The 14579-nt window shown below is 42.7% G+C and overlaps 2 protein-coding genes across 8 annotated transcripts; both read right to left on the bottom strand.

Moving 5' to 3' along the window:
- Positions 1-294: 294 nt before the first annotated feature.
- Positions 295-4298, bottom strand: LOC120972787 (uncharacterized). Of its 7 annotated transcripts, XM_073507963.1 has the most exons (7): positions 3741-4298; positions 3223-3319; positions 2287-2333; positions 2070-2165; positions 1827-1928; positions 1663-1707; positions 295-753 (listed from the first exon to the last, which is right to left on the bottom strand). In XM_073507963.1, exons 3-7 carry the CDS (start codon positions 2323-2325, stop codon positions 745-747), a joined length of 291 nt encoding a protein of 96 aa, XP_073364064.1. In that variant the 5' UTR covers positions 2326-2333; positions 3223-3319; positions 3741-4298; the 3' UTR covers positions 295-744. The 7 variants fall into 7 exon arrangements, 5 of the variants coding, with proteins under 5 accessions (XP_073364064.1, XP_040254244.1, XP_040254248.1 ...); XR_005767004.3 differs by lacking the exon at positions 3223-3319 and having other exon boundaries at positions 1663-1751; positions 3741-4292; XR_005767005.3 differs by lacking the exon at positions 3223-3319 and having other exon boundaries at positions 1663-1745; positions 3741-4292.
- Positions 4299-10612: 6314 nt separating this feature from the next.
- Positions 10613-14356, bottom strand: LOC109769052 (uncharacterized). Its single transcript, XM_020327793.4, has one exon. It carries the CDS (start codon positions 14150-14152, stop codon positions 11711-11713), a length of 2442 nt encoding a protein of 813 aa, XP_020183382.1. The 5' UTR covers positions 14153-14356; the 3' UTR covers positions 10613-11710.
- Between the last annotated feature and the right edge of the window lie 223 nt (positions 14357-14579).

Below are 14579 nucleotides of genomic sequence, written 5' to 3'. Positions count from 1 at the left end.
TTAGGTACATTTTTATTTAGACAAATATAAGACAACTAATTTGGTACAAGACACCACTAGCATTTAGAAAAATTGACACCATGGCTACTGTTTTGCGGCCGCTAATAGACACAAGGGAGTAGTTTTGCAGATAGCCCCAACTAGAAACATGGACTGGATGTTCCTGTTTGTGCAACTAATCACAGTTCCAACAATGCCAACTTTTTATGCAATGTGTGCAACCAAACAGCCAAATACTAGAAAATATGGACTGGATGTACTGTTTGTGCAAAAAGAAGCACATATTTGCGCAACTAAAAAAACATGGGTTCCAAAAGAAACCTTTTTATGCCATGTGTGCAAATAGAAGCCTATATTTGTGCCAACTAAAACATGGATCCAAAACCAACTTTTCCTTCTATGTGTGCAACCAAACAGCCAAGACTAGAAAAGAGATGTGCAAACTAACCATGGATCCAAAAGCCAGCTTTTGCTGTAAATGTGTGCAATCAACACACACAAACATGGATGTGTGCAGTCTGTGCAAAAAAAACACATATTTGTGCAACTAAACATGAATGTAAAGCCAACTTTTTCTGTAAATGTGTGCAACTAAAACATGAATCCAGGCCTCCAAACAGCTTGTGGCAGAGGGGGGACTTTTGTAATGGGCTCAACTTATTGTTCAACTTCACCAACCTCCCAGGTGATGCCCTTATCCTACCAGCTTGTGACTGTCGTTCTGCATTATCTCCTTCATTACCCTCACCCCCCCTGCACAATATCATGAAGGTGAAAAAAGGTGATTAGTTAACACTGCATAATTTTTTTTGTTCTTCAGAAATCTGGATTAAAAAAGTTGAGGATGCCAACACAGTATTTTGTTTTCTGTGCAACTAGAAATGCTAAGGATGCCAACTAAATACATACTCTTGTGCAACTAGAAAAAGTCTTGAGTATGTCAACTAGTTAGAAAAGTATTGTGCAACTAGAATTGCTGAGGATGCCAACTAATTGGATACTACTGTGCAAGTATAAAGTCTGAGGGTGCCAAAGATACTCTTGGGTAACCCTCAAAATTTTTGGAGATGGGACTAAATTATATACTGTTGTGCAACTAGAAAGGTTGAGGATGTCAACATTATCTGCTTCATTTCTCTCATTCCCTTGAAAATATCTTGGGGTTCGCAAAAAAAAGGCAGAGGTGATTAGTTATCATTACATACAAATATTTGTTCTCTGGAAAACTAGATTAAAAAGTTGAGGATGGCAACTTGATATCCTGTTTGTTCTGCAACTAGAAATGATGGTGATGACAACTAATGAGATATTCTTGTGCGACTAGAAATGCTGATGATGCCAACTAATGAGATATTCTTGTGCAACTAGAGAGGCTGAGGATGTCAACTACTTGGATAATGTTGTCCAACTAGAATTGCAGAGGGTGCCAACTAAATAGATACTCTTCTGCAACTAGAAAGTCTGAGGGTGCCAAGTCATTAGATACTGTTGGGCAATCCTCAATTTTTTTAAGATGAGACTAATCTGAGTTCTTGTGCAACTAGAGAAGCCGAGGATGTCAACTAGTTGTATAATGTTGTCCAACTAGAATTACTAAGGTTGCCAACTAATTAGGTACTATTCTGCAACTAGAAAGCCTGAGGATGCCAAGTCGTTACATACTCTTTGGACAATTCTAAAAAACTTGAAGATGGCAACGTTGAGCACCTGAGAAAGTTGAGCATGCCAATGCTTAATTAGTCCTTCTGCAACTATGTATGAAAATTAATACACTTGGCTGCCTGTATGTGGAGTAAAAAAATATTCCTGATGGAATTTTATGTTACCTCAGCGGCTGCTGCAGAAGATGTGGCATCTACCCCTTTGGATACTGCCTCCGTGCGCACCTTTCTTCTCTGCAGTTTTACTAAGAGGAATCTTTCACCACCCTAAAGTTGTGTAAGAAAAAAATGAACAAGCATAAGGGGTTGAGAAAAAATTAAACATGTATGTGTGCCATATAAAAAACCTAAAGGACAAAAGAAAAATGAAGGAAAATAAATTTCAAAGGACTGTTGTTCTCCACTCACATCGTCACCCTCTCCATCCCCGTCCTTATCATCGCCACGCGGCTGCCGCTTAGCAGCCCTTTTTGAGTTCCGTCGTGAGATCGTATTTGCAGAACCCTACAATGAACAAAAACATTGGGATGTTAAGAGGGTAAAAGTAAAGGGCATAATAAAAATGGTCAGAGGATAAAACCCAAAAAATTAAAGTGGTAATAGGGTAAAAAGAAAAAATGGGAACCTCTGTTTCATTGTCACGCACATCTCCTTCTCCAGCCATTTTGGGCTCTGCAATAAAAAAATGCGAACAATGTATTAGTCAAATTATTAACAGAAGTTGCACAGGGGAGAGAAAATGTGGTGGGTTGGCTACTTTTATATATGAAGTTGGCTAGTTTGAATTAAAAGAAAAGTTGCACATGATTTGCTGCCTAGTTGAACAAAAAATAAGTGCCACCCAAAACACAATACTCCATCAGAAGAAAAATTAAGTTGGCTATTTTTATCATAATGTTGGTAAGTTCTATCTAACAAGTTGCACAAAGGGGGCTGCCCGGTTGCACAAAAATGGCTAAAAAAGGAAACAAATCTGCAAACTCCTACACTATTGCAGGCCAACTGAGCAGCCCGCTGAGCATATTGTGTGTGTGCGACTAAACATTATTGTGTGTGCAACTAGACTACATTGCAGGCCAACTGAGCATATGTGTGTGCAACTAGTCCTGCCAACTAAACATCAATGTGTGTGCAACTAGTCCTGCCAACTAAACATCAATGTGTGTGCAACTAGATTACATTGCAGGCCAACTGAGCATATGTGTGTGCAACTAATCCTGCCAACTAAACAACAAATGTGTGTGCAATTAGATTACATTTGCAGGCCAACTGAGCATATATGTGTGTGTGCGCAAAAACACCCCAGAGTGCATGAACAAGCTTTTATGCAATGTAGTCAACTTCCCTGTCATTCTTGTGCAACTACATAATCTAACTAGCCAACTACATAATGCTCTCCGTGCAGCTACCCAGATCTATCAAGTAAATACATAGGGGAGTGGGTGCACCACCACCTAGCATCTCGTCATGTAGTCCTGACGCAACATAAATTGGGACCGAAGCAAGAAATCCATCCCTATGCCCCACCTACCCACCACGGCCATGGCGACCAGAACCTCACCGGAAACTGCAGCTGCAGACACGAAACACCAAATCTGAGGCCTAGGTCGTCCTCCGCGTAGGAGCTCAGAGGCGTGACGCCCGACCGGCAAGCTCAACTGCCAATGCATATTTTTATCACAACAACGTTTCAGCTTGTAAATCATGGACGCCCAAAAGCCCATGTTATCTAAAGTAGCTGAAAATGAGACAACCACAAGTACACCCAAAGAGGCTGAACGCTTGAGGAGTCATCTGTAGTCCAGAACACTGAACCTAGACCATGTGGTAAACCTGCACTTATAACGAACTGAGGAGACATCTGTAGTCCTCTCATGGTAATTGCTATGAGCATATCTACTCTCCTACAGTGATCCCAAAACCAAACTTCTACTTCTTCTTTGAATGGTCAATGTGTGTCACAACTACAAGTTCAGAAGATAGTAATCCAAAAATATCAGCACATTCAATGCTGGGAGGAAACATTTTTATCGGAACAGTCATATACTACAACTCATATTTCATTGGAGCTGCACATACCTCTGCCGATAGAAGAAAGTAGGCACATATGTTCAATCTCCCACCCAAGTATGCAGCAACAACACCTAGATGGCACTGTAATCGACCGTCGGCGTTGGGGACCTAGGGAAACAGGCCCTCCCGACCGCGGCGTGCGTCGCTAGGAGGAGGCAGCAGGAGGGGAACGGCCGTGCGCGTGCTAGGCGCGGCGCGCGCCGCCAGGAGTAGGCAAGTGGAGGAGGCGGCCGGGGTGTACTTGGCGCGGCGGGCGGCGCTGGGAGGTGGCTGGAGGAGCGCGGCGGCCAAGCGCGTAGCCGAGAGGAGGACCGCGGCGGCCCTTTCCCGTCGGGGCTGCGGCGGCTGGGCGACCCCTGCTCCTGCTCATAGAAAGAGCAAGGAGGAGACGGCGGCGCTGCTGGTCCGGCTTGCCGGCTGATCTGCTCTCCAGGCTCATCCGGTCCGCCGCCTCGCCTCGACCTCCCTAGCCGCTGCTTCACCGGATTTGATCTAGACGAGGGAAAGAGGATAAGGAAAGGATTTTTTGTCGGAGAGAAAGTAGCGAAGGGAGGATAGTGCATGGGCTCCGAGCATCCGACCAGATAACACCTGCGCTTGCGGGCCGATGGATTCGACGCATCGAGCGGTCGCCGTGCGGCCGCTCGGCTCGACCAAATAGTGCATGTGCACTTTTAAGATTTTATTAGGTTTACTCTTTACTACAGCATACGGCATGCAAGTAGCTACAGTGAATTGCACACCCATTGTTGTTCTGGTCCTCCTTGAATCTAATCCCCAAACCACGGTGCGGCGGAGCAGCGACAATAAACTAGAGTCATTGGCATACCAAATGATCGGCCAGGGGCGTCACGGACGATCAACTCTTGTTGTCACGAGGGACTAAAGGCAACTTCGATGGGTCCATGCATTTCATCGTCCACCTGCATCCGTTTGCATCTGGATGGACGAAAACCCGGTCCAACTCGGTCATGTCCACTTCGACTCATTTCGGACCTAAATTGAACCGGGTTTGCTCTTCGTTGGTGGGACTACTGATAAAATTGATTAAAAAACAGGCTGGGCGGACCAAATGAATCGCCGCATTGGGCGCACTGGCCGGAATGAGCAGACAAGGGGCGGATTGCCCCTCCTAACCACCCAAACGAATAAAAAACAGACAAATTTGTTGTTCGTTTGGGTCAGTCGGTTAGAGTTGCCCTAAACGTTAGAGCATGTCGGCGACCAAAATGAACAGGCAGAGTGACATCGGGCACCTTTGGTGGTAATCAATTTAGGGATACATGGAAAGCTTGCAATTACTAGTGAAAGCTTTAATGTATTTTCCTCGAAGTGAACCCCGTTGGTAAGGGTCTGGTCAGATAATGGATCCCGAATGACAATACCGAAACTGACACTCTCACATAGGTTAAAAAACAGTCTGCTCTTTGGTGTTATCGTGAGCTCTTTTGTCTCTAAAAATCTTCTAGTTTTCAATAGATTCTGTGAAGAACGAAGAGCCGGTGATGTGGATGAAGAAAAGGGAGCATGAGGCAGGTGGAGGGGTGGGGAGAATGGAGAGTATCAGGGGCTTCCGCACCTTAGGTGATACGAGCTCCTAAGAGTCGCTTGATCTCAGATCCAAGTGCTCCTAGGGGATCTGAAACTTTTTGCAAAAAAATCCCCCAGAGAGTCCGCAAAATTGCGCAAAAGTACAACATCCCCTCATAAGTTGTTGGATCTAAGATGTAAGTGCCCAAAAGCTTGTTTCAACGTTTCTATACACAAGTATGTCAGGCTGGTTATTCAAATCAATTGGATGGAGGAGCATAGAGTTTACATTATACAGTTGGCATATGTGTATCTCGTGGCTAAGATCAAATAAGAGTATATGGGTATATGGTACGTAGGGTGTAAATATGTTAAATTGCACTTCTAGGGGGCCTATCCGGCATATGCATTCCCCATGGGGAGAAGGGGGCAGCCGGCGACGGCTTCCTTGTGGAGGAGCTGGCTCGATGGAGAAGAGGAGAGGAGACCGATGAGGCTTGCTTTCGGAGCTCGGCACGGTGGGCGGCTCCTATACAACGTGTAGGTTGTGCGCAAGCGAACCCCCTGAGCCTCTGATCCAGCGTACGGGCCGGCCCGCCGTTTATTCCCCAATGTTTATTTTGTTTTTTATGTTTTCTCCATCAGGTTTTATTGTCTTTTTCTTATTCATTTTTATTTTGTTTTTCATTATTATTTTTATTTTTTGATTTATTCCTTTTTTATTTTTATTTTTATTTTTTATTTTTATTTTCTATTTTTCTTTTTCTTTTATGATTTTATTTTTATTTTCTATATTCTTCTTTACTTTTTAATTTTTCTTCATTTTAAATCCATGAACGTTTTTTCCATTGAATTAAAAAAATTCAACCATGTAAAAAATGTTCAACAATTCAAAAAATGTTCATTAAATTTAAAAGATGTTCATAAAAATTCACAATGTGTTCATCGAACTAAAAAATGTTCATCAAATTCTATATTTGTTCATTGTTTTAAAAAAATCATCAAATTCAAATTTTGTTCATTGAACTAAAAATTTGTTTGTCGTTTTTCCAAAAGAAAAGTTCATCAAATTCAAAATTTGTTCATCATTTTTTCCAGCAAAGTACATTACCCTCATCAAGGAAATGTACGATAATGTTGTGACAAGTGTTCGAACAAGTGATGTCGGCACTGATGACTTCCCGATTAAGATAGGACTACATCAGGGGTCAGCTTTGAGCCCTTATCTTTTTGCCTTGGTGATGGATGAGGTCACAAGGGATATACAAGGAGATATCCCATGGCGTATGTTCTTTGCGGATGATGTGGTGCTAGTTGACGATAGTTGGATGGGGATAAATAGGAAGTTAGAGTTATGGAGACAAACCTTGGAATCGAAAGGGTTTAGGCTTAGTAGAACTAAAACCGAGTACATGATGTGCGGTTTTAGTACTACTAGGTGTGAGGAGGAGGAGGTTAGCCTTGATGGGCAGGTGGTACCTCAGAAGGACACCTTTCGATATTTGGGGTCAATGCTGCAGGAGGATGGGGGTATTGATGAAAATATGAACCATCGAATCAAAGCCGGATGGATGAAGTGGCGCCAAGTTTCTGGCATTCTCTCTGACAAGAGAGTGCCACAAAAACTAAAAGGCAAGTTCTACAGTACGGTTGTTCGACCCGCAATGTTGTATGGCGCTGAGTATTGGCCGACTAAAAGACGACATGTTCAACAGTTAGGTGTGGCGGAGATGCGTATGTTGAGATGGATGTGTGGCCACACAAGGAAGGATAGAGTCTGGAATGATGATATACGAGATAGAGTTGGGGTAGCACCAATTAAAGAGAAGCTTGTCCAACATCGTCTGAGATGGTTTGGGCATATTCAGCGCAAGCCCCCAGAAGCTCCATTGCATAGCGGACGGCTGAAGCGTGCGGAGAATGTCAAGAGAGGTCGGGGTAGACCGAATTTGACATGAAACGAGTCCGTTAAGAGAGACCTGAAGGATTGGAGTATCACCAAAGAACTAGCTACGAACAGGGGTGCGTGGAAGCCTGCTATCCATGTGTCAGCGCCATGAGTTGGTCGCGAGATCTTATGGGTTTCACCTCTAGCCTACCCCAATTTGTTTGAGACTAAAGGCTTTGTTGTTGTTGTTGTTGTTGTTGTTGCTGCTGCTGCTGCATTTTTTCCAGAAGATGTTTTTGAATACAAATTTTGTTCATCGAATTCAGAAAATGATCATCGAATCAAAATTTATTCATCAAATACAAAAAAATGTTCACCATTATTATAAAATGCTCATAAAAAATTTGTCATCAAATTAAGAAATGTTCATTAAAATAAAAAATGTCCATTCTCTTTAAATCGTCAACCATTTTTGAATTGAAGAACTACTTTTAACAATTCACAATTTTTAGAAAATTTTAGAACTTGTTGTAATCCTGAATTATTTTAACATAGAATAAAACAAAAGAAGAGAATAAAAAAGGAAAAGTAAAAACGAAAAAAAACAGGGAGCGCCCTGCCCGCGCATGGGCCGGCCCAATAGGGCGCTGTGGGGGCGGGGCTGGAGGGTGCACGCTGTGGCGACCGGGGGCGCCTCACGCGCCAAATAGTGGCTCTTGGCATGGTGCGGCACGCCTCAGGCTGCGGCTACTACAAGCGGGCTCGCCACGGTGCTATCGTGGATTGGGGATTTTGATATTTTTTCCTATTATAAAACACTTCTCAATGTATTTATTTTCAGAAATTGAATATCAAAAAATCTACACTGTTTGCAAATGTTTTGTTTCTGCACTACTGTGAGAGTTGTTGTCCAGCGCGTAGCACGTAGGATAGCAACCAGACGCGCTAGGTCAGCGCCCATGTAGCGCTATGTGTGTATTGCACTCACATTTTTTCACAATTGGTTTTTCAGCCGACTTTTTATTTTTTTGGTTGGTACCTTATTAAATACTTTTAAAATAGAAATAATATCTATAATTGCCAGTAAACTTTTTTTTAAACACAGTACAGACGCAAGCGCTTATATACACGCGCATACACTCATCCCAATGAATGCATACACGCAAACCCTACCCCTATGAGCGCCTCTGAAAGACTGAGTCGACATATCATCTTAAAATTTACAAAGTCACCGTAGCCACCTCGTCGTCGACGGGAACATCTCCTCCCATTGAATGTGTATCGCCGGAAATCCTGAAATTAAACCAGGAATAAATGCGAGCACCAGGACTTGAACTCTGGTGGGCTGGGGATACCACAGTCCCTCTAACCATCCAACCACAGATTGGTTCGCAATTGCCAGTAAACGTTCACGGCCACTTCCTATAGAGCGCTATGTATATACTGCGTTGGAGATTTCTTTCCGCTCCCTTTTCAGCCATTTATATTTTATTTTGTTTGTTCTCTATTAAAACACTTTCCAATATTTTAAAAATATTCTAGATTTTTTGAATTATGAATAATGTTCATAAATTTTAAAATACATTCACAAGTTTAAGCAATTTTGATAAATTAAAATTTGTTCATGAATGAGAAAGAAATATTCATGAATTCTAAAAAATGTTCAAAATTTTGATCATAAGTTTTAAAATACTTCATGAATTTTTAAAAATAGCACCAAATTTTAAAATTTTCATGGATTTAAACATGTTTGTAAATTTAAAAAGTGTTCATGAACATGAAACATCTTAACAATTTTTTAGAAAATGTTCACAGTTTTTAAGAAAACATTTATGTATTTGAAAAATGTTTATGAAATAAAATTATGTTCCTGAATATAAAAAATATTCATAAATCTGAAAAAATATTGAATGAAGGATTAAAAAAAGGGAAAGAAAACAGATTTGAAAATAACAGGAAAATGAAAGAAGAAGTAAAACCGATAGGCGTAAAAAGCAAAAAATAAAATAAAAAATCTTCCCAAAATAGGAAGGACCGACTCTCATGGCAGGCCCTATAACACTAACGAGGGTCCGAATTTGCTCGACCGTCTTCTGGTATGCTTGGTATATTAATTACCTTAATAACCATTGGGAGAAAAAATATTAATTCTACTCCCTCCGTTCCTAAATATAAGTCTTTTTAGACATTTCAAATGGACTACAACATACAGATGTATGTAGACATATTTTAGAGTATAGATTCACTTATTTTGCTCCGTATGTAGTCATTTATTGAAATCTCTAAAAAGACATATTTTGGAACGGAGGGAGTACAATTGAAGAACGGCGCAGTAAAGCGTGTGTTACCTCTTCCTCTACGGCCATTGGCGATGGAAGCCTTGCCGTAGCACAGGAAGGAGCGCACCCTGAGCCCGAAGCATACAACAATCCAATGCATGCTGAGTAGAAGGCTTTCGGGAGTAGAAAGCCTCAGAGCGGCCGAAGGGGCATGGATCATCTAGAATGGCCCCGCTAGAATCCCTTGGTAATTTGTTGTTCTTCCTATCCCCAGGATGCAAGCAGCATTGACCGAAATAATCACTTGTGGAGCAAGCATAAAAACCATGATGCAGAAATATTTGCATTTCTGTAAGTGGTCGGCAAAGAGGCATGTTTACCCTGAAAGTACGTATGGAGATGATCCTCTTTTTTATAATTGATCAATGCTGCAATAAACAACAGTTATTGGGAAAGAAAGTTAAGCAAATACAGAAGGATGGCAACCATTACTGATTCTGTCAGATGCTGGCAATTTGACATACTAGATGAAACCACCATAATTTAACAGTATGGAAAGGATGGGGTCAAGGGCAAGGACTGAGCCACCATAATTTGTAGCTCTTAAAAGATTTAAAAACAGGGGAAAGAAATGAGAAGAACATGATCTCACAGATATGATACTCTCAGATTTCAGATGAAAGATAAATTAAGCGAAACTGTATCCGAACGATATATGGAAGGGCAGGTCAACGAAGTACAGTTTAAAGTACAATTCCAGATGAAAGATAAATTAAGAGAAACTGTATCCGTAATTCAAAAAAAAAGAGAAACTGTATCCGTAATTCAAAAAAAAAAGAAACTGTATCCGAATGATATACATGAAAGAGTAGGTCAACGTAGTACAGTTTACAGTACAACAGCTGAATTCAATAAACAGGATAAGCAAATCCTCCAGTCCAATGACATGCAAATGCTTGTGCGTACGAAACTCTATCCTCGTCACAGCAGAGAACGATTTGGATAATAATAAGCTAAAAGGATATTGGGCACATAAACACGTTCTTCCTTTTGAGATACCTAGAAAGGATATGAAAGGTAATGCTGCCTTTGTGCAGCTTAATCGTGTCAAGCATAGATGCATTCGGTTGTTGAAACCACTCGACTATATGAATACCACAAACTATGCACACATAGGAAAATAGATCCCGCTGCAAGAATAATAAAGGAGAACTTCAAATAGCTTTTCCCAAGAAGTGTGAAATTTCACATGTACATATGAAAACAGATTGATAAGCAAGGGCCATTCAGACATGATATTAACCTGTTATATATGGAGCTAATGGATCTATGTTATCAACTGCTCCCTCCGTCCCATAATATAAGAGCGTTTTTGACATTATGGGACGGAGGGAGTAGGAATTTACATGGCCATCAACTCATGGAGCGTATTGGCGGGAACAGAGTGGCCAACTGAATCTGATAGCCTGGCTTCTTTCTATTCAGACCATGCAGAAATGGGTTCATGGCGGCGGCTGTTTTTGAAGAACTCAAGCTCACCTCTATTCAGATCACTATTAGTAATTACTAAACTTGCTTGAAGTACAAAAAATTGAACATAGGAATTTGAAGGAAAGAGGGCTGTACACAGGGCTATATAAAATAGTCCACACATAAAAATTGCAAACCATAAAAAAATACAACTAAAGTTGAATTTGAAGGAACGTCATTAATTTTCATGGTAGTGCTACAACTAAAGCTGTATACAGAAGACCATTATACCATGCTCATTCTTGTCTTCTCTTATAACAATTTTTCGTTCATCATAAACCGGAGGACGTACAGGAGATTGAATGAAGGTTCCGAGTTTATATACACACGTTTCAATAGCTCTCCATCATTGCAAGTTGTTGGTACTGGAGGTTCAGAGAAATCCAAATAGCTTGATAACGTAGAATAGTCCATCGATTTCATTATAATTACCCTCAGCCCAAAATGCGCTAGATATGCTCAGGTTCAGAGAACTCAAAATAGCCTGATACAGTAGCAAGAGCTCGATAAACTCAGTGTTAGCATCTGCTGCGAATTGCTCCTGAATATTAGTAAATTTTCACCATTAGCAAACACATCACGCACGAGACAGCCCTTGTGTAGAGATGGTTTGCAGAATAGGAACAATGCCCATAGGATGCACGCCTAGTGGCTAAGCACCAGCCCAGAACACCATGGTGGCACCATCACCCAGCTCATTGAGAGGAAACTCCGAACCATGACAAGGCTTATCTGCTAAGTCCAGTGCATCAACTGATTCCATCGAAAATTTGGTACTTTGCAGGGAGCAATTCTATTTGTTCCCGACATTTCCCTTTCCCGGAAAAGAGAGACAACAACAACGAACTAGTTGAAGCTTCAAGTGAGATGCTCGTTTCATCAACTTTAGACATGTATTTTCCGGCCTTGACTATATCCCCCTTTTCCAATAATGTTCTAATGATATCATTTATAAGACGAGAGCTGAGAGCACAGTCACTCTCCTCCATTGATGAAAACATGTCTTCAGCTTCTTCCACTGATCCCTCTTTTAGAAGATTTCTGATCATGATTCCATAAGTGGAAGCATTAGGTACCAACCCACTGGTTGATATAGCAGCAAACAACTTGTTAGCTTCTTCTCTTCTCTGAACCCTGTACATTGCATTAATCATGGAATTGAGTATTGTAATATCGAAGTTCACATTCAGTGCACCTAATTTTTGAAACAGGGCAATTGCTTCATCGGTGCAATCATTCCTACAAAGTCCTCTAAGAAATATGCCGTATGTATGCATGCTCACAGGTGTTCCACTTCCGATCATCTCATGGAGCATTTTCTTTGCAGCAACTGTTCTCCCGGCACGAAATAATCGATCCAGTATGATGTTATATGTAACAGTTGTAGGTTTAACTTTCTTATGCAACATTTCTCTGAACAGAATCAACCCATCATCGATCCTTCCATTACTACAATAGCCATTGACAAGTGTACTATATGTAACGACATCAGGCTCAACGCCAGCTAATACCATGGCATCAAGTACTCTGAATGCTTTGTCCATCTCACCGACTAAGCAATATCCGTCAATCAGCGTAGTAAACATAATGATGTTAGGTCTCTCACCTAAGTCTTTAACCAAGTCGAAGATATGATGTGCATCCACAACCCTCCCCTCTTTGCATAGACTGTTTACTATTGAACTGAAGAATACACTGTTTGGACGAGGAATACCGTTGTTCATCATTTCATATATCAGTTCTTTCGCTTTGACCAAATCGCCATGTGTAGAGAAACCCTGAATTAGGGAATGATAAACAACTGTGTCCGGTTTCATTCCAACAGAAATCATCTGACTGAACGTATCCATAGCATCGGCCAGCCTACCCATTCTGCTAAGTGCAGCTATCACAATTGAGTAGGTGATTACACTCGGATTGACTCCTTGTCCTAGCATTTCGGTAAATATGAGCATAGCTTCGTCCATCATTCCTCGTTTAGCATATGCATCAATTAATATGTTGAAAACTTGGCAGTTGGCTACAATACCGTTGCCTTCCATTGACTTAAAGAGACTCATCATATCAGGAAAGCTTCCTTCATTGGCATACCCATGAAGAAGAGTGGTGTAGGAGATGATATCAGGCTTGTGGCCCTTTGCAGACATGGAATGAAAAATTTCTGCAGCTTCTTTGCTTCTTCCATGCTTGCAGAGGGAGTCCATGAACGAGTTCCAAGTGATAATACCTGGTATAAGACCCCTGCTTGTCATTTCTCTGAACTTTTTAGTTGCCTCTTTCCATCGGCCCAAAGTGGAATATCCATGGATCATGCTAGTATATGTCACCTTATCTGGTGGAACACCGTTATCAACCATCATGCGAAGGAACAACTCTGCATTGTCCATTGCTCGGGCCTTGCACAATGCATCGATAATCGAGTTATATGTCACCACATTAGGCACAACCCCTTGCTGCATCATTTCATGGAATAGATTGCAGGCCTTGCCTATTTCACCTTCCTTAAAGAAGCCATGGATGACTGTGTTATATGTGACCACATCAGGGGAGCAGACACCTCCTTCTTTCGCCATCATCTGGAGCAGGTCGAGCACTCGCCGGCTCCTGCTATCTTCACACAAGCTCTTTAGAACTGTGTTGTATGAGAAGTCATCAGGCACACAGCCGAGGTCGGACATCCTATGAAGCAGCACGCTGACAGCCTCGTCTGTCTGTTTTGCGCAGCAGAGGCACTTGAGGAGGGTGTTGGCGAAGCTCTGGTTTGTCTTCAGGCCAGTCCTGAGGAGGCGGCCGAAAAAGGCAAGTCCTAGGTCCGGGCGACGCGCCAGGCAACAGCAGTTCATGAGGATGTTGTAGGTGAAGATGGTGGGCGGCGCCACCCGCAGGCCGGCTTCTTCTCGGCAGACACGGTTGAAGAGGGCGAGGGCGAGGGAGGGCCCGTCTCTGCAGGATTCTGAGGCCGGCGTACGGACGAGGGCGGCAAGGAATCCATTCAGGGAGCGCTCGGGGACTGGGGTGGACTGCCGCAGCAATTGGTCGAACAGGTGGTGTGCGTCTTCCGGGCTGAGCGTCCCGGCGCGGACGCGCTCTGTGGCAGCGGCAAAGGCAGCGCGGGGAGACCAGGAGCGTGAAGGCGGCGAGGTGGAAATGGAGGTGGAGCAGCGGCGGCGGAGGAGGTGGAGGCGGGACATCGGTGTCGAGATGGCGGAGAGGCGGGGGAGGCGCTGTGCGCGTACTGGACGGTCAGCCGTTGCAGAGGGCGCGTACTGGACGGTATTGCTTAGCTTTGAGTTGGGGGATATTGCTTGCTTGTGGAGGCAGATCACACAAGGGCGACACCAACCAGCCCGACCGATGCGATTTTTATCTGTTTTTTTTATCTATTTGGGTCAGCCGAGGGGCACGAGCGGGCAGATGTGGACGAAAGTGGAAAATGGATGAGGCCCTCTCCCTTCGGCACGCTTGCCATTTAAAATGAGGGTGGGCTCTGGACGGTTCCAGCCGCTGCCATGTGGGTCCGAAGTAGGTGGCGGCATTGACTATGACCACGTGAGGTAGTTGGGCGGCTGATACGCGGGCCCATGGCATCTCGTGTCTATGTGGACGCAAATCAGACAC

This window comes from Aegilops tauschii, chromosome 1 (assembly GCF_002575655.3).
Source record: "Aegilops tauschii subsp. strangulata cultivar AL8/78 chromosome 1, Aet v6.0, whole genome shotgun sequence".
Taxonomy (NCBI): domain Eukaryota; kingdom Viridiplantae; phylum Streptophyta; class Magnoliopsida; order Poales; family Poaceae; genus Aegilops; species Aegilops tauschii.
This window is presented reverse-complemented; position numbering and strand designations above follow the sequence as displayed.